General features: G+C 48.7%; 11 protein-coding genes and 1 non-coding gene across 12 annotated transcripts; 6 read left to right on the top strand and 6 right to left on the bottom strand.

Annotated features, from left to right (window-relative positions):
* Positions 1 to 484: 484 nt before the first annotated feature.
* FPRO_04131 (uncharacterized protein) lies at positions 485 to 2,471 on the top strand (the record flags this gene model as incomplete). The annotated part of the gene is made up of 3 exons (XM_031223742.1): positions 485 to 491; positions 540 to 1,291; positions 1,335 to 2,471. 3 exons carry the CDS (start codon positions 485 to 487, stop codon positions 2,469 to 2,471), a joined length of 1,896 nt encoding a protein of 631 aa, XP_031089071.1.
* Positions 2,472 to 2,762: 291 nt separating this feature from the next.
* On the bottom strand, positions 2,763 to 5,948 carry FPRO_04132 (uncharacterized protein; the record flags this gene model as incomplete). The annotated part of the gene is made up of 1 exon (XM_031223741.1): positions 2,763 to 5,948. One exon carries the CDS (start codon positions 5,946 to 5,948, stop codon positions 2,763 to 2,765), a length of 3,186 nt encoding a protein of 1,061 aa, XP_031089070.1.
* Positions 5,949 to 10,192: 4,244 nt separating this feature from the next.
* FPRO_04133 (related to beta-lactamase class C and other penicillin binding proteins) lies at positions 10,193 to 11,803 on the top strand (the record flags this gene model as incomplete). The annotated part of the gene is made up of 1 exon (XM_031223740.1): positions 10,193 to 11,803. The coding sequence occupies one exon, from the start codon at positions 10,193 to 10,195 to the stop codon at positions 11,801 to 11,803; it is 1,611 nt and encodes a 536-aa protein (XP_031089069.1).
* A 693-nt stretch (positions 11,804 to 12,496) lies between these two features.
* On the bottom strand, positions 12,497 to 13,234 carry FPRO_04134 (the record flags this gene model as incomplete). Its single annotated transcript, XM_031223739.1, has 2 exons — positions 12,497 to 12,839; positions 12,894 to 13,234. The coding sequence occupies 2 exons, from the start codon at positions 13,232 to 13,234 to the stop codon at positions 12,497 to 12,499; spliced, it is 684 nt and encodes a 227-aa protein (XP_031089068.1).
* A 1,544-nt stretch (positions 13,235 to 14,778) lies between these two features.
* tRNA lies at positions 14,779 to 14,872 on the top strand. Its single transcript has 2 exons — positions 14,779 to 14,815; positions 14,837 to 14,872. It is a non-coding gene; the product is annotated as a tRNA-Arg (tRNA).
* Positions 14,873 to 15,720: 848 nt separating this feature from the next.
* FPRO_04135 (uncharacterized protein) lies at positions 15,721 to 17,186 on the top strand (the record flags this gene model as incomplete). The annotated part of the gene is made up of 2 exons (XM_031223738.1): positions 15,721 to 15,875; positions 15,995 to 17,186. The coding sequence occupies 2 exons, from the start codon at positions 15,721 to 15,723 to the stop codon at positions 17,184 to 17,186; spliced, it is 1,347 nt and encodes a 448-aa protein (XP_031089067.1).
* A 394-nt stretch (positions 17,187 to 17,580) lies between these two features.
* Positions 17,581 to 18,471, bottom strand: FPRO_04136 (uncharacterized protein; the record flags this gene model as incomplete). The annotated part of the gene is made up of 1 exon (XM_031223737.1): positions 17,581 to 18,471. One exon carries the CDS (start codon positions 18,469 to 18,471, stop codon positions 17,581 to 17,583), a length of 891 nt encoding a protein of 296 aa, XP_031089066.1.
* Positions 18,472 to 18,903: 432 nt separating this feature from the next.
* Positions 18,904 to 20,214, bottom strand: FPRO_04137 (uncharacterized protein; the record flags this gene model as incomplete). Its single annotated transcript, XM_031223735.1, has 1 exon — positions 18,904 to 20,214. One exon carries the CDS (start codon positions 20,212 to 20,214, stop codon positions 18,904 to 18,906), a length of 1,311 nt encoding a protein of 436 aa, XP_031089065.1.
* A 349-nt stretch (positions 20,215 to 20,563) lies between these two features.
* Positions 20,564 to 21,043, bottom strand: FPRO_04138 (uncharacterized protein; the record flags this gene model as incomplete). Its single annotated transcript, XM_031223734.1, has 1 exon — positions 20,564 to 21,043. One exon carries the CDS (start codon positions 21,041 to 21,043, stop codon positions 20,564 to 20,566), a length of 480 nt encoding a protein of 159 aa, XP_031089064.1.
* A 1,316-nt stretch (positions 21,044 to 22,359) lies between these two features.
* Positions 22,360 to 23,200, bottom strand: FPRO_04139 (uncharacterized protein; the record flags this gene model as incomplete). Its single annotated transcript, XM_031223733.1, has 3 exons — positions 22,360 to 22,645; positions 22,698 to 23,046; positions 23,095 to 23,200. 3 exons carry the CDS (start codon positions 23,198 to 23,200, stop codon positions 22,360 to 22,362), a joined length of 741 nt encoding a protein of 246 aa, XP_031089063.1.
* Positions 23,201 to 24,651: 1,451 nt separating this feature from the next.
* Positions 24,652 to 25,927, top strand: FPRO_04140 (putative pectin methylesterase family protein; the record flags this gene model as incomplete). The annotated part of the gene is made up of 2 exons (XM_031223732.1): positions 24,652 to 25,317; positions 25,373 to 25,927. 2 exons carry the CDS (start codon positions 24,652 to 24,654, stop codon positions 25,925 to 25,927), a joined length of 1,221 nt encoding a protein of 406 aa, XP_031089062.1.
* An 828-nt stretch (positions 25,928 to 26,755) lies between these two features.
* FPRO_04141 (uncharacterized protein) lies at positions 26,756 to 27,742 on the top strand (the record flags this gene model as incomplete). Its single annotated transcript, XM_031223731.1, has 1 exon — positions 26,756 to 27,742. The coding sequence occupies one exon, from the start codon at positions 26,756 to 26,758 to the stop codon at positions 27,740 to 27,742; it is 987 nt and encodes a 328-aa protein (XP_031089061.1).
* Between the last annotated feature and the right edge of the window lie 33 nt (positions 27,743 to 27,775).

The raw sequence follows: 27,775 nt of genomic DNA, 5'->3' as shown, positions 1-27,775 counted from the left end.
TACAAAGGCCGTGCTGACTGCATCTAACAACGGGCGCTATCGTTAACAGATCGCCAGGAACCATAATATCACAATCCCATCTTTTACTACTCCGTATATCCTCTGATATCACAAACTTCCCCAGATCCTCCCCGCATCAACTTGCTACGCCTCATTTCCAGCCGAGGCATCACAATCACCTGTTTGAAGCATACAACCTCAATTATAACAAGGTTGCAGAAATCTAGTTCAAATGGGGCAATTGTCTCGTCGTGGAGTGCCAGCTGAGCCTGCTTGGTACCCTTGGCAAAAACTGCAGCAGCCATAAACCAACAGACTCAATGCCAAGCAGTTTATAGCGTTTATAAAGTCTCGGTCGTCGGTGCTTTAGTGGAGTTGCGCTGTCGTCACCGTCTGTCTTATCGCTATCAGACCATCGACCCACGTACGTCAAACGACTTTGACCCTTTCTTCATCAACAACTCTTTCTTTTGCATAAGCAACAATGCCTCGTGAGTAAATCTACCAAGTGGAAACTCAATCAGAATCTAATGGTGTAGTCCCCCTTTCGATAACCGCTCCCGCAGTCGCGGCATCGCTAGCATACTTCAACGCCCGATCTTCAACATGGTACGACCTCTTCCTCCTACGCTGCGTGACCATCGCCGCATCACGAATGTATTATCGCGAATGGACCGATCGCCTCAACCTATACTACCTCCTCGAAAACATAGCCACTAACTCTTCAACCTCTGATCGCGCATTGCTCATATTTGAGGGGAAACGTCTGTCGTATAAAGATGTCTACGAGCAGGTGCTGAAGTATGGACAGTGGTTAAAGAACGAGGGTGTCGAGAAAGGGGATATCGTTGCGCTCGACTTCCAGAACTCGGACTCGTACATCTTTGTATGGCTTGGTCTTTGGAGTATTGGTGCAAAACCAGCGTTCTTGAACTATAACCTCTCTGGTGCTTCGTTGATTCATTGCTTGAAGGCTGCTACGACAAAGTTGTGTATCGTGGATCCTAACGTCGAGGAGAATGTTGGACAGGATGTTCGTGATCAGCTGAAGGACATCCGCTTCATTGTTCATACTCCTGAAGTGGAAGCACAAATCGCTGCGACAGAAGGTATTCGCGCGCCTGACTCCGATCGATCCGAGAAAAGCCTTTCAAGCATGGCTATTCTCATTTACACCTCTGGAACGACCGGTATGCCCAAAGCTGCCATTGTATCATGGGGAAAGTTGATCGTGGCTGGCTCAATGTCTGAACAACTCCTTGATCGCTCAAAAGGCGACATCATGTACTCCGTAAGTCCTCACCCCTTCTTCTCAAACCAAGCTAACCGTCCAGTCAATGCCCCTATATCACTCCTCCGCAACAATCTTCTCCTTCAGCGCAACTCTCCTCTCAGGAAGCACCCAAGCCCTAGGCCGCAAATTCTCAACCAAGACTTTCTGGAATGAAGTCCGCGACTCAGGCGCAACATCAATCCTCTACGTCGGTGAGACTCTGCGGTACTTGCTTGCCGCACCACCACAGCATGACCCTGAGACAGGTGAATGTCTCGACAAGAAGCACAACGTCAAGGTCGCCTTTGGAAACGGGTTAAGACCAGACATCTGGAACGAATTCAAAGAACGTTTCGGCGTCGAAGGAATCTGCGAGTTTTACGCTGCCACAGAAGGCACATTTGCGACCTTCAACCTGAGCAAAAACGACTACGCCGCGGGTGCAATCGGTCGCAATGGCTGGGTATACAATCTCATCATGAGCTTCTCCGTCGCCTTGGTGGAAGTTGATTGGGAAACAGATCTGCCCAAGCGCAATCCCGATACAGGACGCTGCTACAAAGCTCGCACCGGCGAACCAGGCGAAATGCTCTTCCGTCTTCCATCAGGGAACCCATTCGGTCGCTTCCAAGGCTACTACAACAATCGCGCAGCGACAGAAGCAAAAGTTCTACGCGATGTGTTTAGCAAAGGAGACACGTGGTTTCGCACAGGCGATGTCGTGAGATGGGATAGTGATGGGCGTATTTACTTCCATGATCGCATAGGCGATACATTCCGCTGGAAGGGCGAGAATGTTTCCACCGCTGAAGTAAGCGATGCACTATGCAAACACCCCTCCGTCAAAGAAGCAAACGTCTACGGTGTATCGCTCCCTCATCACGACGGAAGAGCAGGTTGTGCAGCGGTCCATTTATCTTCTGATCCCACAGCAGAAACAATGCAGGACGTAGCAACACACGTGCGCGCTGAGTTGCCCAAGTTCGCCCGGCCGTTGTTCTTGAGGATCATGAGTGAGCTTGGCGGTGGACAGATCACGGGGACTATGAAGCAGCAGAAACATACGCTGCGAGAAGCAGGTGTCGATCCAACTGGTGATAAAAGTCTTGGAGAGATTTACTGGCTTAAGGGGGAGAGTTATATACCTTTCACGGAGAAGGATTGGAAGGATATTCAGGGTGGAAAGGCGAAGCTGTAAGTTGCATATAGATCGGATACCCATTGTATAGTTAGTTCATTAGCATGAGTTAAAGCATTTTTGTATAGAATATTTCCTACGAATGAGGATCGAAGTTTGATAAATGTTTAACAAATGAACTCATCAGACGTGATGATAATGCTATTTACTATGAAGTGTTATGTCCGTCAATGCTTCATATACGCTCCTACAAAATCCACCTCTTCTACAGATCGTGACTGGGTTCATTACATGTCACAATATTTTCGCCGAGTCCTTCCTTAGCCCGCTTCATAAATCGCCCTGATCAGCCTATGATCCTGCTATTCCAAGGCCAACACGCTGTTGGCCTTGTTGGCCTTGTCCACCTGTGTAGCTTGGTCCCATGCCATTTCCACCAGCTGCTGTGCCTGTTCGTTCTCTCATCCTCCTTCCCTCCATCAAGCCTCGAAGACCTCGCTTCTGTAGGCCAATGACGCTGCTTAGTTCACCGTTCCATACAAAGTTGTCGCGTTCACTGCCACCGATCTCCGATGAACTCCACTCTGATCCGCTCTGGCTTGTTGTAGCAGATAGCTCATCGCTGGAGGGTCGGCTCAATTGTTGCACATTAGTGTTGAGTGTCAGGCCCTCAGTACGAGTCTGAAGATCCGATGAGAAACTGTCGCCAGGGGTGTGTCCCAGAGAAAAGTCGGAAGTGGCAGTAGGCGAGCCCACAGGATCCAGAGTTCCAACAAAGAAATTGGGGTTGAGGGATCCATCAATGCCTCGGCCACCGCCAGCGGCCATGGCTGTAGCGTTGAAAACAGCCGCAGCATTGCGACTGTCAAGCAGGGCGTGAAGTCGCTCAACTACAGCCTCCAATAGTCCATCAATACGGTACGGTCGGGCGATCTGGAGTAGCGAGCAAAGAATTTGTGGGGTGCAAAGAGGAGATGTCGGAGGTGGGAGAGAGCTCGTGTAGAGGAAATGAAGCAGCGCCTGGATCGTAAGATATGTGTGTGGGAGATAAAGACATCTCGGTCGTGAGTTTGGCGGTAGTGAGTGAGGTGTAGGCGCCGCGTTGATGTTCGTCGGGTTGGCCTCATGGCTCATGGCGCCTGTGGTAAAACTGGATGCTGCGGTGCTTGAAGGAGCACCAGAAGAGCTCAGCGATGAGCCGACAGTGCTAATCATGGAGGATGAGCTGTCTGCCACCCTCGAGTTTGGTGTGATTGTGATAGCCGACGCGCGTAAGGGGTTGCTTGAGAGACCAGATCTAAGGGTCATGGCATCGCTCCCATCCTGTGTCGCCGTTCCCTCCCGTAGAAGCTGCACGAAGTAAGGTCCCCATCGTCGTCCCACGATTCTCGAATTGACTGGAATACGCTCGCCACCAATGCACAGAATATCCATATCGGCAAGTTCGCGCATGGCGAATGACTTCTCACCAAGCTCCTCGCTCGCCCTCGAGTGGTATCGTCCGCCCGCTGTGTATCCTGCTTTGCGCGCCAAACTCAGACCAGGCCCAGCATAAGGACTGCTGGCTGAGATGAAACCTGAAAGTGGACTTGTCTTGCGGGGATTGTCGTAAAAGCCAAATGCTTCCAACTCGACCATGCACACATTAGAAAAGTTGATACGTCGATGATTATAGTCATCGACGAGACTCCTTTTCCTGTTGCCCAAGATCACAAATGTGTTTCGGCGGTTCCACAAAACTCCACGATTCCAACTGCCCTGGCTGAACACACTTCCTCCGGCATCAATACGGCTCCATGTCAAAGTTCGTAGATCCAGAGCCCAGAGCGCATACTCTTGTCGAGATGAGGTAAGGTATGTGCCACTGACGACAAAATGGGTATCGATAACTCCGCCGTTCGGGAATCGCAATCCTGGTGGTGAATAATTGCCTGACATTGGCCTCTCTGTGAGGGTACCATCTGGCGCTCGGATTTGTAGCTCAAGCTTAACGTCCAAAAAGTTATAGTTGCAGTAAATCAACATCGAAGCCCCTGGTTCACGAGCTTCTTGGCTGATGCCTCCATCATGACGTTGCATACCGTTCGATTGTCGTCGGCCGAGTTTGGAAGCCACTGAAGGTGGAAGAGGGGCGGTAACACTCCTATATGCACCCCAGCTTCTGTCCAGAGGCTGTGTTGAGGTCCATTTTAGGCTTCGCAAGTTGAAGACGCTGATCTGCTCAATGTAATTGTTCCTGCCATCCTGCCCCCCAACAATGACCATTTCTGCACCACCTGAACCATCAATATTAATGCCGATTCGGCCCTCATTAGGGTTGCCAGTCGAAGGATTATGTTGTAGAGCAGAGAGAGGAGCGCGGTGCGAAGAAAAGGTGGCGGATGAAGGAAGAATACAGGCGCAATGGGCGTAGCGGCCCTGGGGAGGGTCCTGTGTCGGAATAAAGGTCCAGGCTCTGGTGTTGACATCGTAGATGTAGATATCAGACATGACAGTGATTTCGGGTTGCTGTTGGTCGCCACCAGGAGGCTGATTAGGGGCAGGTGACATGCCACCGTAACAAACCATCTTGGTGTCACCCAAAGCGCACATGGAGTGGAAGTATCGAGGTGGTGGAACGTCGCCTGTTGTTTCCAGCTTGGTCCAGTGTCGACGAATCAGGTCCAACTCGTACATATCCGATGTCAGAGGAGCAGGTCGACTTCTAGACAGGATCCGGCCTCCAAACACATAGAGCTTGTCACCCAGGATGGTAGTTGTAGCTCCGACTAGAGCGTGGGGCTCACGCCCAGTCGTTCGGTGAACATTGCACATGAGACCAGACAAATGTGTTGAAGGGCCATTGGAAGGCCCGCCTACAGGGGTTGCCCGTTGAGCGACATTGGGTGACGGACCAGCAGAAGCTGATCCAGTACCTCTGGGTTTCAAGCCGTCGCTTTGCTCTTGCGAGTCATATCTGGAGGCACTCGACACACTGCTCATGCTATTATTGGCTTCGTGGGCGCCATATGGGTGCTGCGGTGGCGCAGAGGTCGACTCCATGGTGCTTGATCGGCTATCAAAGAAGCTTTCTGTCTTCGGGGGCGGTGTCGGTAGTGGTGAGGTCGAAGGTGACGGATCGAAGAACTTTGGTGAAGGAATCTGCCCCTCTGGCACACTAGGTAGATTGGAGGAATTCGAATCTTGGGGATGTATAGATTCTTGATACGGCGGGGACCGCGGTAGAGGCTTGGACAGACTATACTGAAGGGTCAAGTTTCGAGCATGCTGAGGAGGTGCTTCGCTTGCGGGGGGTGCACTCGAGGTGGAGGAATGAGCGGAGTGTAGACTTCCGGATGAGCTCTTTAAGTGCAATCGTGAAGGACTTCTCGAGAGCTTGACTGAAGGTAGCTTTCGAATTCCTCGATAAACGCCAGCAAGAAGATCGGGGGTATATCGGCCGGTCGGCTTTTCGTCGTTAACGAGATCGGGGAAACGAGAAGGAGGTTCGTCGCCTGCTGAATCCTGACGGATTGTTAGTTCTGGAGAATCAACCATGATGCTCTGCTTGAGGATCGTGAATAGCGAAACATGAGGCGATTGAAGTGCAACAGTTTGCGATGGGCGGGGAGGAGTAAAGGAGCTTGAACAGAGGGCTGACCAAATAGGAAGTAGAAGCAGCAGCAGCAGTAGTCGAGGACCCAGGCCAGAGACAACGGGAGCCAAGGCAATGGAAACGCCCGAGACGTTGCGCTGGAGATCGTGAGTTCGATCCGGTGAGGAGTGAACAGGGGCGTCACCGCCAAAGACTGGGTCCCGAGGTCACTTCACGACAGGGCCAGGCCAGATGGACAGGGCCAGGGAGGGTATTGCGAGGAGCCGGGCGCTGATCAGAAAACGTGGAAGGACTGAGGCGTTTGTCAAGGTCACGTCAACGAGATACAAGGAGCACTAAACGAGGAGAGTAGCGGGCGGGCGGATAGAGTCGTGGCGGTTGTTGGTCGCGGGGGAAGAGGCTCCGTCTGGAGACAGGACCGAGATGGTCAACCAAAGGAGGATAAGAACGACAGGGACGGGGCGGGACGGACAGGACAGGACAGGACAAGGGCAAGGCCACGCGGTGGAGGCCAGACGAAAAGGCCAAGGGACAGAGGAGGAGACGATGGAGATGGCGTACGTACAGTAGATGCTGGAAAGCCAAGGCTAGGTTGTTAATTTCGTGTGAGTCGCAAGGAGAGAGGGAGAAAACTGGTGATGTACGAATAGGGAAGCGGTAGGGTTCAGGAGGTTGGAGAAACAGAACGGTCCAGTCCAGAATCAGAAGCCGTAAACGTAACCGTAACCGTAACCAAGTCACCTGCAGATATGCAATGCAAGGCGAGCAGTGAGTGGCACGCACCACGCACGGCACAGTATGTATGGTCTCTCCCGTTGCTTTTTTTCCTCCTTGGTGACTGGGCCGACATATGCCAGGGACAAAGGCCCTGAAGTCGTGATGAAGGGGATTGAACCAATGCAGTGTCAAGGTCAAGGTGGAAAGACTGGAGTTGACAAGGGGTACGTCCATTTGGCAGCTGAGTGCACGGACACCAAAAGTTAAGGAGAGGGGCCAGGGAGCAAGAAAACATCAGGCCTCGATACAGGGAGTTAAAATAAACTCAGCAAAATGTATCCCAAACTCAGGCCAAACTTATGCTAGATTACCTAAGTTTTTTTGTCACTTAGAATCAAGGTCCTGAGTTTTCTTTCCCCCCCTAGAGGGGTTCAAAAAGATAGTGAGTGTGGCCTATGGGTCGATTGATGTGACGCTGCGAATAGAGCACAGCATATAATACTTGGCAGATATGCATATTCTGTTTCGTATCTTTTGACTGTATACACGTAGTGTTCCTATGTTTGTTTGATGCTCAATTCCTGTATCTGCAGTCTCTGCAATGTCTCCTCGTAATGGTCCCCAGTCCCCTACAAAATGGAAGATTGGGGCTGTCGACAGTTGTCAACTTAGGCCAAAGTTTATTAGCTCCTGGCACAGGGTTGGTTTCGGATACAGGGGACACGACAAAGCTTCTGGAACCGAATCCTTGAGAACGAGATCGACTATGACGACAAAGGGGTTTCGATGGGGATGTTTCAGATAGACCACGTTGACAAAAACTCCCGCGGAGATATTTCATTTTTCCCTTCGGGAGATTCCGTGTCTTCTTTTCTTTCTGTGACTGTTAGATATTCAGGAGTCGAGGTAACATGACATTCTGCTCAAGCGCTTCGAGTTGGGACGAACCAACCAATGATACCCTCCACTCCAGCGACTGCATAATCGACCCAACTGCGGCACATTTGCAAGCGAATCGCCCAACACAACCCTCCTCCACTGCCCTGGGCCCTGGGCTTTGCTGACTGAGCACTACTCCGTAATGGAGACACAGACACAAACACGCGGCTCAGGGGAAGAACTAGGATCGACATAACGAATGCCTGGTAATAATAACAAGTACTTGTTATTACTATAGCTCCAGGTCTTGTAGAAACGGCTTGTCATCGCTTCGTCCTTAATGTTAAAAATCATGGTAAAGGAGAATTATCGTCCAGGGTCGGTTCTGAACCATCACCTCGGTCCCAAGGTTCTAACCGCGTTAAATTGACAGGGCCCCCTAAAAAAAATACTTGACAGCGCCTAGAAGGCTAGTGGAAGGAGCTGGGCTAGCTGGGCTTTTTACCGACATGGGGTCCCCTGTTTTGAACCCAGATAGCTGGGTTCGTGAAATGTCATCACCAACCAACATGGGCAAGGAGACAACTTGTCTAGCTTGTTCATAAATTGTCAATTGCGCATAAAAGCAATGGATGAATTATTATTGTTTGGTTACCCCCGAACTCGAAACCACAGTGACATTCTGTGCTTAAGACTCCTCCAGGATTGAGTTTCCTCTCACGTTAGACGGGGCGCGCGGCAAAAACCACAGAGTTTCCTTCAAAACTGAGTTTATTATCTAATATGAGCTTCTCTAATATATATACCTTTCTGCGTTTCTTTGCCGGTGTCATAGCTAGCATTCTACCCCAGAGAGACTTCTGCTCCGTCACTGAGCTTGGAGAAGGATTCTTCGTGCCTTGCATTCGTGCTCAATCAAATCGTTGTGAGGCAACAAACATCTACCAAATGCCAGTGAATGACAACATGAGGAGCCACAATTGGAACGTTTGAGGTTAATCGACCTGCTCGGGCCGTAGATTCAGATAGAGTTGAATGCGGGGATACAAGAGCTCGACATTCCAACGGTGTCCGTTGAGATATTCTAGGCTGGTAATTAGTGATCCACCAGCCTTGAAGTCGTTGACAGTCATCGCGAAACCCGCCTCCCTTACTAGCATATCACTAAGATCCGTGTTTTAGACCATGTTTCTCTCTAGATTTACCTCTTTAGACGGCTGGGCTCTTTTCTCAATCGTATAACAAATACATAGTTCGACATAATAGAGGTGATGATGCCAATGCTAGATATGGACGGAACGGCATGTCACCAGTGGGACCTTGACTCGAAGGCTTCGACTCCCCGTAGATCATCCTCACGCTGCCGCCATGACGGAGCTACCCCATTTCAGAAGTTCATTTTCTAGGTCTAGCCCAAGGCATCAGATCCGAATGCGTGGAGATGTTGGTCCGGTCAGTGGCTGGTGAACAAACTAATGGCCAGGCACATTCGACAAGAGGAAGCTAACTAACTATTGTCTGCTATAATAGTTAGTTTCAGTATCCAATAACCTAGATATATAATGGGTGTTATGTGACTTGAATGAGGTAGTTGTGGCTGCTTATGCCACACTATTATGATCAAGCAGATGACAAGGATACAACACGAGCTGGTTCTCACATATTTCTACGCACACGATGCAAAGTCTTTGATTAACCTCGAGGTATTTTATGTCGTGGGATTATGTAGAAGTGGAGGTTTTCCTCCGCTAATGGCTTGAGCTTTAATGCTCTGTCTGCGTTGTGTCTTTGAGGAACCATCAAGCGCTCTTGATGTCTCAATGAGTGAACTTGTAGGCCAAATCAGAACACCTATTTTGCTTAGTGACAAAATTCCAGAACGTCTACGATTACTATGTTTCCGGTTAGTTAAGCTGACGCTGATAGAGCAAGTGATCATAGCTATGAAGAGGAACTGAGGCCACGGGCTACACAGGGCTTGGTCAGTTGGTAACTGCAGGCTCCTCGAATGAGGCCTGCTACATGGCAGGGATTTGGGTATTTTCTTGTACTTTATTATATAATTGACGACTTATTCCCTTGGCACGTCGTGCATCGTGACTGATACTTGGATGATAGACGATCTTCGTGCTTACTGGCGGCTCAACGAAGCCCCGAGTCAGTTGTGGCTTTCTCGGCTTGGAGTTTCATACTTGCAGATCAATCTTCAGCTATAATATATACGATTATTTGTGCCTCACGCGAGGATGCGATATGAAGTAGCAAACAAGACTGACTGGGTTGTCACGGCAAATCTGATATCTGATAGCTACAGGTTAGCTCAGTCCAGATTTAGCAATTGAGTAAACAAGTTCCCGAGGCAACTGCATGGAGATCCTGCCTTATACTCTCGTCAGCAAAAAGCTGGTGATGTTTAGTGGTCGCGATGCCAGGTATCCAAGGTACCTACCATTATAAGCCTCGTAGTCGCTGTGTTATCAAAGTGCATGTTGTCCCACCTTCCAATTACGACATTGGCTCCCGTATAATATAATATGGTCTCACTCAATTTCAACCCCGCACTCATCACCACCAACACCATCATCACAAAATGCCTGTATCAAAGGAATTAGTCCAGGATATCCTAAAGGCGATCCCAGCCCGCATCCGCGGTCCAGGCGGTGCTGTCGCCGTCCTCTCAGATGGTGCCCTCGTTGATCAGCGCGTCTGGGGTTACGCCGACTTCAACCGCAGAATCCCCATGGCGGATGATACGCTGATTCCCATATGCTCCATCTCAAAGCAGATGCTCTGCGGATTGGTCGCGGACCTGGAAAAGAACCCTACTCCCAAGTTGACGGAGAAGGGCGATGTGAAGACGCAGTTCCAGGAGAAGTTGAAAGAGATTCTTCCAGAGCTTGCCAAGACGGGCGAGTTGAAGATTGATCATTTGTGCAACAATCGATCTGGCATTCGCGACTATTGGGCTATCACTTTACTCTGGGGTGCAAAGCCAGAGGATCCCTACTCGATTGCTGAGCACAATGATAAGGTGTTGAAGACGATCCAGTCGACGCATTTCACACCGGGAACGGAGTACTCTTACTGCAACACCAACTTCAATATCGTAGCGCGAGTCGTCGAAGCTACTACCGGGGAGTCGCTCTCAGATCTCCTCAATGCACGCATCTTTGGACCGGCTGGCATGAAGACTGCTCAGCTTGGTGCAGACACGGCGAAACTTCCACCACCTTGCGTTGGATACGAAGGCGATGAGGACAGAGGTTATATCCCTGCGGAGAACCGCATTGAGTGGGCTGGCGATGCAGGTATCATTGCCTCACTCGGCGACATGATCGCTTACGAGTCGTTCCTGGACCGTAGCCTGTTCGATCCTACCAGTTGGTACCGCGCAATCTTCAAGCCTACATCTTTCACAGACGGCGTTCCTTCAGTATACTCTCAAGGCCTCGGCCATAGTCAATATGGTAGTGTATCTGGAATTGGTCACGGTGGTGCTCTTCGTGGTTTCAGACTTTATCGAGCTCATGTACCGGAAGAACGTCTTTCAGTTGTGGCCATGTTCAACCATGAAGCTGATGCAGCTACACTCGTGGAACATATCATCCAAACTACTTTGGCTCTTCAGAAGCCTCCGCCGCCTACGCTTGTTGATGCATCATCTGCTTGGCCGGGTATCTATCTTGACGATGGAACTCAACTGGCTGTCACGATCAAGAATGGTAAAAAGGGTCAAATCGTGGTAAACTACGCCAACTACGCGGAGCCCGTCAATCTGACGGACCCTGAGCGAGGAGAATCTCGTGCAATGGTAGCCGTCATCGACGGCGACAACCTTCGCATTCACCGTCTGAAAGAGAACAGAACCTTGAACGCAAAGCGCCTCAAGATTGGCGATACACCCATTGACAACTCGCTGTTCACGGGGGACTTTTACTCCGAAGAAATCGGCTCAACCTTCCACTGTGTGGATCAAGGCGGACTCATGTTTGGCACCTTTGAGGGGTTCCTGGGTCACAGTCCAGCTCAGTTCATGAGATATCTTGGAGGGGATGTCTGGGCGCTTGCGAACCCGAGAGGTATGGATGCAAAGCCTCCTGGCGACTGGACTCTCGTTTTCCATCGAGATGAGAAGGATGGTGTTACTGGAGTGACGATTGGATGTTGGTTGGCAAGGAAGATTGAGTTTGTGAAAAAGTGAGCTTGAGATGCTGGGCCGGAAAGTTGGACTAGAGTCTGGCGATTTGGTGATACTAGCATAGTAAAACGAGATAGCGCTTTGGTTCGCAGAAGATATGCGGCCTTATATACCTTTACATTAAGAATAAACTAACAGAGCTGTAAACGTATTAATGTTTCTTATGTATCGCCTTCTTCAGTTACAGCTTATTGGTATTATGTGTATGCAGGATAAGTAAACAGGGATAACGGCCTCAAAGCTCAAGATCTGAAGCTTACACACCACTTCAAAAGATACATGCTTGATGAAAAATTGCTTCCTTGAAGTCATGCTACTCAGCCCGACTTTCTTGCTCCGCCGAAGTTATGATGGATTCACAAGCTTGTGTGGACCCTGAAAGCTTGACGCCGGTATCGGTGACCGATGGCCCGAAACCCCGCCATCAGAAATAACCTCGTCGCATGAGGGACATGTCAGCAATGAACGAGGGTTCTTATGATCTCTCACTTATAGCTTCAAGAGACTTTGATCATTTTTTCATTTATTTCATCTCAGAGCTATCACAAATGGCTCAAATCTAGACTAATCTATTCCGGACCGGTCGTTCCATCACAAGAACTCAATCTCATGGCGTACTAATCCCCGTCCTATTTTGCGCTCATCTGCAAAGGTATCATAATATTAAACAGCTTTTTTCTTTTGCAACTGGGTAATTTACTGAGAGGGAAGGACCTTCTCCTTGGCGAGGGGGGTGAATCGGAGGTAAGGCTTGACGATGCGGAACTCGGGGAAGAGGGTCTTGGCCTCCTCGTTCTTGACGGAGGGGTGGACGATGACGTCCTCACCGGGGACCCAGTTGATAGGGGTGGTGATGCGGTACTTGTCACCAGTCTGGAGGGAGTCGATGACGCGGAGGACCTCGGCGGCGTTGCGGCCGGTGGAGGCGGGGTAGGAGAAGATGGTGCGGATAGTCTTCTTGGGGTCGATGATGAAGACGGATCGGATGGTGAAGGCAATGCCCTTCTCATCGACGTTGGTAGCATCCTGCTGGTCGATCCTGAACATTGTTAGCGTACAACTCATATCATGATATGTATTATTAAGAACTCACATGTCGTAGAGGAGAGAAACCTGGCGCTGCTTGTCGCCAATGATGGGGAACTCGACGTTGCCGCCGGTAACCTCACCAATATCCTTGATCCATCCCTCGTGGGACTCAATGGTGTTGGCAGAGAGACCAATCAGCTTAACACCACGCTTGGTGAACTCGGGCTGAAGCTTGGCAAAGGCACCGAGCTCAGTGGTGCAGACGGGAGTGTAGTCCTCGGGGTGGGAGAAGAGGATGACCCAGTTGTCGCCAATGAACTCGTGGAAGTCAATCTTGCCCTTTGTGGTCTCGGCCTGGAAGTTGGGGGCGGTAGAGCCCAGACGAAGGGGAGCGGGAGCAGACATTGTTTGTTATTGTTGAGTGATGATGAGAAGAAATATGAAGAGGAGAAGGTGTTTGCTTGGAGGGAGGGGTGGAGAGGAGGGGATTATATAGGGAGATGTGGTTTCTTGGGGAGGGTGCTTGGCTCAGATTAGCTTGCACCTTGTTGGAGCAGTGCAGATTGGATGGAAAGAGGCTTGCGTTATTAAGCTAAGATGACGATCTGTTTGGTCCGGGCAATTTGAATACGCCACGAGGGTAGTGATATTGGTGATTGGAAAGCCAAGCTTGGGGGGCCCTCGGATGTTGGTGTTGGCGTTGCAACGGTAAACAATCCCTCAGACCCTGAATATTCCATTCCTCGTACACTCTATTCTCTAGTAACTGGCACATGTTTACTTCTTTCTACTGTATGATCACTTAGTTACTCAAGCTATCCCAGTCATAATACCTCTAACCCTCTTAATGAAGTTCTCAAGGCCCATCATGACAACCCCGCCAAAAAAAGGAAGCATCGCGATACAGATACAGCACCCCTCACTAAAAAGGGTGTCCCCCCCACCATCATCAGCCCCTCACTTGACCCCAGAGGGGCAAGGCTCGCAATTGCGTGCTGTGTGTGTGTGGTGATTGGTTGGGTCTGGCGCATTGTGCCATCGGGCGCGGCAATGCTGCCATCGAGCTGTTCCTGACGCAATTGCTCTCCATGAAGAGGCGATGGGCCGGGGGTGATTGTGGAGGGAGAGGTTCGGAAGTCGGGGTTTGTTTTGAAGGATCATTTAAGCTGTTGTTGATAAACGGCAAACAAATGCATTGTGTCAGTTGAGGAATTATGAGAGAGATGAGGTTTATATATTATATAAGATAGTATCTCGAGTTGGCGGTACTACATTGATTGAGCAATAAATGGTGTGTTGCGGTTCATCGCCGAATGGAACAAACCCCGCCTGTCAACCAATCTTCACAAGACGCCATGACAGCCAAGTCTTATCACACAACCATCTCATCACATCGCGTTACGACTCAAGTTGAAGATGCAATCGTAATCATAGATACCTACCGATATCCAAGACAATCCATCCCGCCCGAGCCGACCGGTGCTGCTGTAGGTAGTGCTGACGTTTTTAAGTTCAGTTCAGGGTAATCGACGACCTTAGAAACATTTAGAGCGTGAATGGTATGAAGGTGAGGCTGGAAACATACGAAGGATTACAACATCATTTATGTGATGTTCTGAAGTAGTTTTTTGCATGTAACCATACCGTAGCATTTTCTATACTTCGTTGGGCTTGAGTACCAGAATCTTCTTCTTACATTGTTCAAGCTTGTTGATTCACGGTTTAAGCAATCTCTACAAGAAACTCAGTGCACAGCCACGTCAACGCGAACTCAATGCAAACAGACTTTAGAACCCAGCCTCACGACAGCCTTGGACGTCTGTAACGCATCAACAGCCCAATTGTGATCCGAACGCACGATTGAGATCCGCCTTGCTTAATCGTGCGTTTGGTTGTCGGTCCCATTCATGAGTACCGTTGACACCCCAGTCTTCTAACAAACATAATCGGGCCGCGTGGCCTAATGGCTAAGGCGCTAGATTTCGGCTTTCGAGCAAATCGAGAAATCTCTAGAGATTCCAGGTTCGACTCCTGGCGTGGTCGATTCTTTTGTCACTTTTCAGCAATGTATTTTTTGCCCTGTTTTATCCCTTGTTTCAAATTACCCACCCTTCTAAGCAATGTTTCTATTAACTTGGCAGTTTCCGTACAAGGAATGCTATGTATCTTTAGCTGCTTTTCTTCCTAAATATCTGGCTTTACTGTTTGGCACACATTTTAGAGTTGCCAAGCTCATCTTGGCAGTGGGTGGCGTTGCTTTTATGCATGATTCTAGAACCGAGGCGTTTTAAAGATCGGTAAGCTTAAATTAGCTTCTTCAACGTAACCACTCATTTCAATAACGCATCACAATAATGTCAACCCATGAACTTCATCTCGTAGAATAAACCTCGCATGACTTGTCATCATAGATCAACCATCACTTTAGATGAATCATCTTCAGCCGCAGTGACAATCTTTCATCATCCTGTGGAACCGCACTCATTGCGATCGCCTCTGGCTTATTCGCATCTGATACGTGCGAACCCACAGGCTGAAACCAACAGACCCATGTGCCCAGTGTCAGAAGTTAAATAATCCCGTGCAATAACTGCCGCTTCTGTTACGCGTCGGACCTTATTCCTTGTTTCTTATACACTCCGACATCAAATCACGTAGCAGGTTATTAAGGGGTAGTGGAGAATGATCAACACTCTACACTTGGTTTTTTCTGGAGCGATGGCATCGCAGATGGAGAGTGTTTGGGATAAGGAGCCTGAGTTTTATAGAGTACGACCCCGGGCTGTTCAATCGATGTTACTTCCCTTTCTTCTTGTTTGTTCCGTGTTGTCTTAGCCACTCTTTTTTGTATTTTTCGTTTAAACAACGTCGTCTTGATGATGACAACCACAATGTCGCGGTCTTCGTTGATGACGGGCGTTACCGTCGCAGCCGTTCTCTTATTTTTCATCGTTGTCTTTACTTCTTTCCAAGAATCATTAGAAGTTCCGTGGGTTTACGCACATAACAAAGTAGAAGAGTATTGGGATAGTACTTTCTCGTATCCGTACGTCAAAATCTCCTAGTCTCGCCGACCGTTGAATTCCCCCGGAATTTGATGACAGCGCGCGAAAAAACTTGGCATTGCACTTGGCTTGCGCTAACGATTGTTTAACTTTGTTACAGATCACCACAGAACAACACCACCACCACCAACACTTCTGCGCCTGAAGTTCAAGAGTGGAATTGCGAGGATCCCTATCGAAGACCTGGGTATCTTTATATTCCCGCTGATATAAACGGCACCGATCAGTATAAAAAGACACAATGGATCCCTTTTACAGATGACCTGCTAGAGGCGGATGCGCCCGATTACGCTGTGTATCCTGCGGCTGGGGATGTCATCTTTAATGCGACGGAACCTGAAGAAGAATTCGTTGAACTTGCTTCTACACCGCGACAATGGCTTGCCGAGGCAATTGCTGAGAGTAACCGACGAAAGAATGCGATAAACGCCAATGGAGAGACAAGCGTCCAGGCGTTTGCTGAGATGAAGGATGACGGCGGCTTCGGCTGGCTCTGGGGTCGTCGCATCATCCTCTTCAGCGACTCAGTCGATCGATTCATGATGCAATTCTTCTGCGGCGAGTTCAAGCGCGGCATGAAGCAGCCTAAGCCACACACCGTCGCCTCCTGCGACATTCCCGAGTTCAACTTGACATTCCACCACTGGCACTTCGCGGGCAGTATGACTTACCGTCCCGATTGGTGGTGGATGGACGATATGGAGGAGATTTCCCTCGAAGAACGATGGGATAAATACTGGACTCCCCTCCACGACCAAGTCCGCGGTCCAAATGGCCACCCTGATCTAATCCTTTGGCAAAACGGCCTCTGGGACCAGCGCGCTTTCTGGGAAGCTGGTGAAGCTAACCACGAGAAAGACGTGTATCCCATGGGAACTCGCGTTCGCCAATTAGTCTGGCAAGAAATCCGCTTCGTTGCTGCTCGAATCCGCACGTTTGTTGAGAGAATACACACTGAATTCGGGGACGCGCCTGTTATGTTCCGCGCGATGACTATGCATCGTGAAAGCGACGCTAGAGATGCGAGTATCTATGATCTTGAGAGACTTGCTCGCGCGACGGCGGAGAAGGCGGGCCATGAGGTGTTTGAATGGGGACGCTTGATCTCGTCGTTGTCGATGCTGTATAAGGATCAGACGCACCCAGGCAAGGGACCTGCGAGTTGGCTTTGGGGAAATATGGTGCTTGAGTATCTTGCGAGGGCTGGAGGTGCAGGTGATGAGAGGAGAAAGCCGTACTTTGAGGGCTGGGATAAGTGCCATGATAAGTTGGTGCATTGGGGTGGACGATAGACTGCATATACATACACACATACTTTATGACAATAGACTAATACATTATGCGAGAATAACTCCATGCTGCCTCGTAAGGCGCCCGGTGTATGTACTTAGTTCTTTCGTGTGCTCTCGATGAGACTTCATCATTATTGTTGGCACTTACTGGCAACGTCCAGCTGAGAAACTAATTTCGAAAATCTTTACAGATACTTCACATATCGCGAATGCAGATGTCCATTTCATGGACCAGAACGTAGTAACAAAACAGTTCAATTGTTTGCGTAGTTGAGTAACGCCATTCCATGCAGCCAGTCCTTGCACCACGCCAATCTGTGTCATTAACTCGTTGAGAGCCCATTCGCTTTACCTATCAATGCTCAACACTCATATAACCTAACCAGAATATGTCTTATTCGCACGGCGCAGCTTCCACGAGGGTCCTTGAGAGTTCCTTCACCCTCGCGACCGCAACTTCGGCCCTTTCAGCATCCGGCGCCTCTGACGTGAATACCAACGCCAGCACAAGCGCAGCATCAAGCCTTAGCAGCGACTCTTCCTGGGCTGTGACACCAGGCCAGGTAGTTATTTCGGTGTAACCTTTGACGAAGCTCTCGTCGAGTTGACTGAACTCCAGCGTTCGAAAGATATCAACGGCTGCTGGGCCGATGAGGGAGTTGGTCCAATCGATGACAGCGCTTATTCGTCCATCTTGGTGACGGAGATTGACGTCGCGAAAGTCCATGTGAAGTAGACTCGAAGGGAAGCGTTTGAGATCCTCGAGGATGGTGTGAATGAGGTCCCAGTTTGTTATCCAGCTTGATGCCTCTGGCACTGTATGCGATAGCACCGAGAAGCGTCTTTTGAGTCTTTGCTCAATCGTTGAGAACACATCTTCCGTTTCCGAAGCAACTGTCTTCATCGCTGGGTCAGATAATGGCGTTGAGTGTATCAGGGCCGCCACTCGTCCCATTTCTTTGAACGTAATCTCTGTTCCGTCATCATCCACGTACTCGCACAACATCGCTGGATAACCATCTTCTTCAAGGTACTTGTATGATTTTGGAACAGGTACGGGTGTGCTTTCCAACAGCTCGTATATCTTCATCTCTTGCCGGATGAGATCACTGGCGTTGGTGTTGGGGTCGTTGGCGTTCTGGTAGACCATTACTCTGGGTACTCTGAGAACGACTGGTCCATACGCTGGAGACCTTGCTTTGTAAACAAGGCATTCGAGACCTTCGCCAGCGGTTTTGACTTCGGTGAGGTTCTCTGCCTCGATGAAGTGCTGAGCTATCTCCATCGTGGTTTGCGAACAGCGATTTGCTGGGCTATCGAGAATTATCTTGGGATTCTGTCTTCGTTCAATAGAAGCTATCAGAAGTAGTAGGTTTCTTGTCAGGAGATTCTGAATGAGGCTCGTATATGCGCGTATAGCTTAGCGTCGAAGGATCGTGAATGAGTCACACAAGAGGTGAGAACTAATTGAGTTGGAGTCCACTCACCGATTCGCCAATCTTCAATTTTACAACGCTATCTCGGAATAGTGTGAGTGGGAGCGATAAGAAGCTACAAAAATAAGAGTAAGATGCTGTAGCGCATGTATTGTATTGCTATCATCGACTGTGGTAACATTGCTGCTGAGCGAGCTACATGACACCATTATCCTCTTTCATGCCAGGGCGCAAGTCATCCAATATTGACAGACTATCCTTAAAACTACTAGACCTAATGTCTACATGGAGGTTTGAGTCATTGCCCTCAGGGGCCTACGCCGATCGGGCACCCAAATGACCCTCGCGGGACGAGCTACAGGCAGTGGGAATACAGATCTCGCCTCTTGTTTGAACGAGACCCCGTATCTCTCAGATAGTTGGTTGAGGTCCCCCAAAGTATAAGGAACTTCAGAAGCATCGAAGTTGCTCTGCAAGAACGTCCGAAGTTCTGGGAATGACCCAGCTTGCTTTGCCTGGCACAATACTACCATAGGCTGGTACATGTCCTCGTGGAGGTCTTTTGAGTCGATCCGAACCTCGACGATAGAAGCGGGCAGAAGTTCGATTAGACTTGTCGGATCAAGACCCTTTATATAAAAGGCATTGGTAGCATTATCATGGCCGGATACTCCAATAGAAAGGGAATCCCCACCGAGAACTAAGGTCTGTAGTCTTTCGAAAGTCTTGAGCGAACGGAGGAGTAAGGATACCGAAGGCGCATCATGTATTGAGTCCCAGCAGCATTCTAGGTAACGCAAGGTGGAAGAGGACTTTTTGAGTCCAAATGCGACGTTCGAGGGTCTTGTAGACACTCCTCGCTGGTTTATGTATATGAATGACTCAAGAGGGTCGCACTTTTTGAGCACTTCTTCGAGAGCATGCGGGTCGAAACTCACGTTGAGAAGCTTCAGGCAGGTGAGGTTTGCTAGTGGCCCTTTGGGAGAGTTGTGTGGATTCCCTTTCCACTCGATGTGACCGGATTTGATGGCAAATGTCTTGATGTTGGGTGCCATTTTGAACAAGTTCTCCAATGTGCTTAGATCACGCTTGTGCGTGGGAGATGTGCTTTCGAGGTGCAGATATCGCAGATCATGCAGCTTTTTCTGTGTTTTGCTTGCGAGTGTCTGACCGAAGGAGCCACGGTCTACCAAAGAGAGTAGCTGGAGATTAGGCATTCTGCATAGCAGAGTGTACAAGGGAAACGGGTCGAGCTCATAGGTAAGGCGACGGATGAAGGATCTCTCCTGCAGCTGGCGGCGACCCTTGAGGAATTCAGTGATCTTCTCCTCTGACCATCCTCTTGCGTCGATGTTGTGGTAGAGGTATGGCGTCGCAGCGTTGTTCAGGACCCGACAAGTGCGAGTGAGGCTCAGAAGGCCGGCGGTGATCTCAGCAGATGGCTTCTCCCATAGCTTTCCTGGATCAGGGGTTGCGAGTGAGTTTGGCTGGGGATAGTGACTCAGATGGTTATTTGTGTAGTGGGTGCAGAGATGCCAACATATCTCGGCCAGAATCTCTGGGTGCATATGATCGAGGGCAGGCTTGATCATGATGACTGCCCTCGATCATGATGAGTTGAGTTGGGTGCGAGGTGCATGAGGGAAACGCGTGAATGCTGAGATAGCCTAGGCAGCTGAGATATCATGCAGCAATGCCCTATGGTGACACAAGAAGCCACAAGGAAGCAAATAACAAAACTGCTTCTGATACCGGTAGAAACACGGCTACTGGGGTCAAACTTGGTGGCTGAAGAGCTGAAACCGTATGTATATGACTAAGAAGATGCAGAGAACGGTGATAAATATTGGACAAATTATTCGTTCTCGATTACTGGAGTAGCTCAGAAGCACTTCAGATATACTAGGCTACCGGTAAATGGATCATAAGCTAATCCTAGTCCTAACTTCTTTCCAGCCTCCCAGCATCACGTTCAAAAAGCCTCTTGTTCGTTCCACTGAACGATACATTACATGTCCTGCTCAGCCGCGATAGTGGACGGCATGAGCTACTTTCCCAGAAATCCTCCAACTCCTCTGGAGTTATAGATGAGCCTGAAATCTTCTCAAGCACGTAAGCCTCCAAATGCTCATACAACCAATTATAGCATCGGACCTCCCTCAGCATTGGAAATGAGCCCTGCTTGACCGCTTCACCCAGCGCGATAATCGGTTCATGGATGATGCTCATATGATCCGAATCAATGCTGACGCTGCGGATTGACGGTGGCAGAAGGTCGACAAGACATGTCTCGACCGTCTTCTTATCCTCAGACTTTCCAAAGCGGAATCCTGAACCGACGAGGATCAGCGTCTCCAGGTTCGTCAGGCCCTTCAAAGAGCCCACGATCTCAATTCCGCTATCATCTATAGGGCCAGGCATCCAGTGGATTTCAAGATACCGTAGCGTTTCCTGTCGTACAGAAAGTACTTGTGGAAGTGTTTTGGGCGTAGTAGCATGGCCAAATTTCGACCGGAAACTTTCCCTTACGGAATAGCTGAGTATGAATGATTCAAGCTGTGGGCACGCATCGAGAATCCTTTTAAGAAACCTTGGGCTAAGTAAGGTGTTGACAAGTTTGAGACACTTGACATTTCCAAGTCCTGTAAAAACTGGCGGCGTGCACAACTTGTCGACTTGGATGACCAGTGTGTCGATGTTGGGTGCCTGTCGAAGCAACTCATGGATCTGTGGGCTGTGGGTGATGTGTTGTGACTCGTTGTCAGAACACTCAATGTGTAGATACCGCAGTGACTCTAGGGTTGTCTGTCTGGAGACCTTGATTTTATGCCCCAAGCTCTGATGTGTGCGATGAATTCTTTGGTGTGGAGGATGTCGCTCTTGAGTTCGATGCGGTGATAGCGATGGGACAGAGTGAATGTGCTCAGTGCTTTACATGTCTCAGAGAGATTAACGAGGGTTTCGACGCCTTCGGCATCATGTTTCCAGAATTGGCTAGAACAAGAGGTGGTGAGGGTTTCTTTGTGCGGGAAGTGAGAAAGTGGCTACATCTGGCAATGAGTGCAGAGTAATCTGCAAACTTTATCCACCATCTCTGGAGGCAGAGAAAGGAGACCCATGGTGATGACTGCGAATGCACGGCGGTGAATGAGTTTGTGGGATTGTGGGAGATGAGAGGGAGAATAAAAGGAAATATGTCGAAGTGAGAAATAAATAGGACGTGATAAACACACCAGCTAGACTGGTTTATCATGATAAGCAAAATGAACAGACTTAAATTTCAGGAAGGCTATATGCAAGAGCCCATAAGCCAGTGTTACACCAGAAAAGCCGCGTTTTGTGGTTGGTGTGCTAGAGGCTGTCAACCGAGACATCAGTCCTCAACGGCAAACAACTTGGCTGTCAACTCAAGCGAGGTATTTGTGCAACGTTCTTAAATTACGTTGGCGACAGATGAGTCATAGATGATGCTGGGGACTTTTACTTGGGGGGTAAAAAGAGAAAATAAGAAAATAAGAACAAAAGGTTGTGATCTTGCGAAACAATACGAAAGGCAGATGAAATTACTCAGAGTTCTTTAATGTTTGGCGGGTATACGAAGGAAGAACAAGTTTTGAGTTTTGAGATCAGTATATTTAGGATAAATCTGACTAGATATGCAAAAGTGAGGAGCGTTCCAGGTTAACCACCTTGGTGCCTAACTTCCTAAGCTGCCCGTACATAACCCGGAAGGCCCGCTAATATCCAAGGCGGTGATGTGCTTCCATAGCCGCTGCTCCAGGAGTGTTGGAAGGCGTCTCAGCTGGGGGAGCAGGGGCTGAAGGTGCAGAGGGTGTAGGAGGGCTTGCAGCAGGAGTACTCTCAGCGGGGGGCGCAGGAGGAGCTTCTTCCTCAGCGGGAGTAAACGCTGCATCTGCCAACGGAATCTCTCCAACCGTTCCGCCTGTAGCTGCGCCAGCGTCGACGTTGGCCAGGGCACCAGCTGCCTTCTTAGAGAACTGGACCAGGTTTTCCTCAGAGGGGCTGGGAGTGGTCAGTAGCTGTTCTGTGTATTACGGAGTGGAGTCGGACTTACGGGTTGATGGCCATCACCTGACCGATCTGACAGTGCGGCCCGGTAGCACAGTACAAGTAGATAGGCTCTGTGTTGTTGAGAGGAACATTGAACGTCCCAACGGTTGTCTGTCCAGCCTCGAAAGGAATATGGCCACTATGGATAACTCCAGACTGTGTAGCCTGGAGTGGCTGGCATGGAGAGTCTTCAGAGCTTTGGGTTACAGTATGATTTCCATTACTAAACTGGAACTGGATCACATCCCCGGCTGCTGCTCGAATCATGTTCGGAACGAAGGTATCTTGAGCACCGCCGACGACAACGGGGATGATTCTGTTGGCTCGGCCTTCGAGGGGTGGATTTCTCTTGACTATCAAGTATTAGCATGGTTCTTCGGTTGAGTGCTATAAGAACTTACTCGAGACTGGCTGATAGACTTCAAGCTCATGGAGTTCCCGTGGGGACATTTCAACGAGTGGCATAGCAGTAACAACTGCAGCCCACAAGAAAGTCTTGGCCAACATCTTGAATATTATCAACAAAAACGAAACTCAAAAGGTTGGTTGGTAATGAGCGTATCGTAAAGAAGGTCCAGCCAACTAGCAAAACTGAAATTAACAATTACAAATCCTCGCCAGGAGGGTAAAAGAAAAAGAAGAGAATTTCGATAACTCAAAGAAGGTAAGAATGGTAGACTGATCTGTGAATCAGACCATTATTCCCGACTGCAACTCAAGATGATCTTATAACATTTCGAAATCACTGATGATCGGGCACATGCCGAGCCTCATCTCTGGGCCGAAACTCGAGCTGAGACAAGAATATGGATAGAGTTGCCCTTTCGCAAGATATGACAAATTCGCTAGCAGCCAAGATGTTTTGCAAACTTGACTTGTTTCAGGGTACGGTTACGTGGTGTTTCATCAACGACCGAGATATATAGCCGAGATATGGTTTTAAGTAATATTTCATGTTTTTTGTCTTGATTCATGTTTTAGAGTGATATTTCATGTTTGTAAGCATTAAGAACAATGACACATTGATATAGGGTTTTTGAAACGGGCATGCGTGGCTTTCGGCATGTGGGCAGATATGTCGGGCTTGGCGATCTTGATAGAGGTTTGATGTGATGTTGCATGAGTGATTCATCTGATGAAGCGGCTATAGTGACCAGATGAGGAGGTTTAGGGGCCGAGAGGCTTGAGCCGTAGGAGGCTGAGTGATTCGTGATCGCCTTCAGGCTTGTTTCATCAACATCAGGGAATGAGTGGAGATAGTCGTAACATTAACCATAAATACAGAGCACTGCCACTTTATAGACTTATCAATTAAGTTTAATGACTGATACGCATGAAGGTAAGTGTTACAATGTGTTGGCATCATGTCAGAGAGGTGAGGCATGATGTGGCCTTGAATCCTTGATCGAGATGAGCCAGTGAGGTCACACCAGCCAGCCACTTCACTTGTCGCAAGATAAGGTATCTGCTTACCAAACTCACCTACATCATCTTACAACGCTCATCGCCAGTCTTTATGAAGTCAACGAGAATTACCCCGTGGGGGCATGCCCATCCCCGCAGAACCCCAACCCCAATTAGCCTGATCTTTACTCCCCCGCAAAGACCCCAATCCGAACATCGTCACTTTGCCGCTACTGACCTCCAATTCAACGTTTTCGTTGGTGGAATTTTAATTACCGATCGTGCCTTGACAGAACTAACGTTATTGAGGTTCCATTGCCGGGGCCTCATCGAGGATTATATTAACTACGGCATCGAATATCCGAATAAGCTTGCAAATAATATGCATCCTCGAATGTGATTTGTGGATTTTAACGCGTGAGTTTGGATCTGGTTATATGCTTTGGGGGTTTAAATGAAGGAGGACCGGCCAATGCGAGGTTGAACTAGTAGATTTATATAGCAGCTGCCAGACCGTAGTATTTTGGTTTGGAGCAAGTGTCACGTATCTCAACATGAAGGGCTTCATCATCAAGACGGCAATTATTGCTGCGACTCTCTTTTCTACTGCGACTGCATCCGCCAAGGGACCTGTTGACACGTACAAAAAATGTCAACGGCAGACAAAGCGTGCTACAGAAGGCTGTCCCAAGGGCACTCTCTTCGTAGCCAAGGATGATCCACGAGCAGACTTTTCCTCCATCCAAAAAGCCATCGACTACTTGGGTAACACAACAACCGCCGGCCATATTCTCATTGCACCTGGAAACTACAGCGAGCAATTGAACGTCACCCGTCGAGGTCCCCTTCATCTCATCGGTGCTTCAAACAAGCCCTGGGTCAAGGATCTCTACGCTGATATTGACGTCAACACCACGGCGCAGAACGACGTTCAGATCTGGTTCAATCTTGCGAATACGAACAATGGAAGTTTGAGTGACAATGTGTTCACGAGTGTACTCACCGTTGGACCTAATTTCAACGCTACCCTGACTGGATCTGGACCTACGGGATTCCCTGTGCCTGAGGACACGCCATTCGGATGCACGGATTTCAGGGCGTATAACATTGATTTCAGAAATGATTTTGCGCCTCAATCTGTTGGACCTGCGCATGCGGTTGGTGTGAGTCGGGCTAATGCGGGCTTTTACTCTTGTGGCTTCTACTCTTACCAAGACACTGTAAGTCAAAATCACCATTGATGATGAGAAAATGAAATTATAGCTGACTTTATAGGTTTATGTTGGGAAACTTGGAAATGCTTACTTCTACGACAACATCATCGCCGGACAGACTGATTTCCTGTACGGCTTCGGCACAGCTTGGATTGAGAAGTCAACACTATCTCTCCGAGGCTGCGGAGGCGGCATCACAGCTTGGAAAGGCACCAACACGACATTCACCAACAAATACGGCGTTTACATCGATAACTCACAGCTCATTCCGGTAAACTCCACCATCGCTACAAACTTTGTTGGAAAATGTGCCCTCGGTCGACCATGGAACTCGCAGCACAAGTCGATCTTCATGCAGTCGTACTTTGATGCAGTGATATTGCCTGCTGGTTATATCGAGTGGAGCAAGTCGACACCAAGAGTTGATAATTATACCTTCATGGCGACGTGGAATGATCATGGGCCGGGATATAATGTTGAGGCTGAGAAGGCGAGTAATGTAACGAGGGTCTTGACGGATGCGGAGGTCAAGTCTTATAGAGCGCCTGCGGATGTATTTCAGACTCCTGAAGGGAAGTTTGGACACGTCAAGTGGATTGACAAGAAAGCTCTATAAAAACTCTCAGCTCGACTAGGATTACAACAGTTTGAGATGTCCCGCGGCTCAATACATCACATGTGATATTGTGATTCACCCACCACCATGACTCGGCATCAGAAGCTGAACTCTCTTCCTCCATTGGCCCGAATGTCTCAGTTTGTCAGCCTCAAGCAAGGCTACGTGCCATGTCTCAAACTATCACAGCTCTCGGATATTTATTCCCGCCTTACTTTCGTGATTTGACGTGAAGAAATAACCGCTGCCAAGTGAATGAGGATCCCCAAAGCGAGATGAGATTTGAATCCATTTGCAGGGATGTAAACTCTGTATCCAATGGCGCGTTTCATTTCTTTAATTGCCCCTTATTTTAGTTCGCGGGGTAAAAGACGCTAAGATTAGTGGTTGGACGGTTCAGGATCGGGAGGTGATCTTCACATGAGAAGATGAGCGAAGATGGTACGATATGAGCATTGGCCTCTGCAAAGGAATCAGATATACGATCAAAGTATGTAATCAAGGAGTGATATAAAAAGTATCTTGGAATAGATACTGATTCAGGCGGGATACCTCCCCGAAACTCTGTGATTATCTATACCCATATCAAGTAGGTAGGTAATACAATCGACACCAGTGGCAAAGCAAACCAGTTACATTCCATCAAGCAAGCCACTTCCTCTTCCCCGGAGGAGACGTTCCCCGTAATAAGAATCCTTCAACGGGCATCCATCAACAAATAACCACCCCTGCCTGATCTACAAATCTGACATCTCCCTCCTCCACTTTCTCCTCTTCATCTCACAGTATGAGCTGACGAGACAATTCTGCCTTCGAGGCGCCTTCGAAATGGGCTACTCAGGCGGCGACGACCAACGACAACCTTCGGTAACGATACCCATTGCAGTGTGCATGGGCATTTCTCTGTACAATGTTATTGAACTCAATGTTCTTATCCTCACGACGTTCAAGACAAGGAAGAGCTTGTACTTTTGGAGCTTTCTGGCTGCCACTAATGGGATTGCACCTCATACCATTGGCTTCCTTCTCAAAAATCTGGTCTTTTCTGATAATTTTGTTTTATACATCACGCTTATTTCTGTTGGCTGGGTTTTGATGGTTACAGGCCAATCGCTTGTTTTATATTCTCGACTACACCTCATTTTCTGGAACCAGTTCATTCTAAAGCTTGTGCTGGCTATGATTATCACCAATGCTGTTGTTTTGCATATTCCGATTATTATTCTTATGTACGGCGCCAACAGTAGCGACAAGAATCCATGGGTCCATCCATATCAGATCTACGAAAAGATCCAAGTCACGGTGTTCTTCTTTCAAGAACTTATCATCTCGGCGATCTATATCAAAGCGTGCTCTTCGTTCTTTGGGACAGAGGGGCTTTTATATCGGAAAGGCGTTCGACGAATGAGGAGGCATTTACTCTTCGTCAACGTCATCATAATTCTTCTCGATATTCCGATCCTAGTCCTCGAATTCGCAGACTTTTACGACTTCCAGACAGCTTACAAAGCAATTGTCTACAGCATCAAACTTAAGCTTGAGTTTAACCTTTTGAATCAGCTTGTGGAGGTTGCGAAAGGGAATGATGCACGTGGGGCGGAGAGTGGAAATCAAATTGTGCGTTTGAATGCCTTTGAGCAAGATGGTGCTGTATATGTGACCAAGAATAGTGAATGTGGAAACATGGAAACGGAGGCAAATACGAAGAGACGAAAACGGAGGAACTCGAATGCAGATGATAGGATTCTAATTGAGACGGAAATATCTGTTAGTTATGTTGAAAGGAGAGAGCATGATAATGAGAGCACGGGATGAAAGATGTCGACATAGGACTAAATTCACGAATGA

Source organism: Fusarium proliferatum, assembly GCF_900067095.1.
Source record: "Fusarium proliferatum ET1 genome assembly, contig: FPRO_scaffold014, whole genome shotgun sequence".
Lineage (NCBI taxonomy): Eukaryota > Fungi > Ascomycota > Sordariomycetes > Hypocreales > Nectriaceae > Fusarium > Fusarium proliferatum.
Note: the sequence above shows the minus strand (reverse complement) of the source record. Positions and strands in the feature narration are given on the sequence as shown.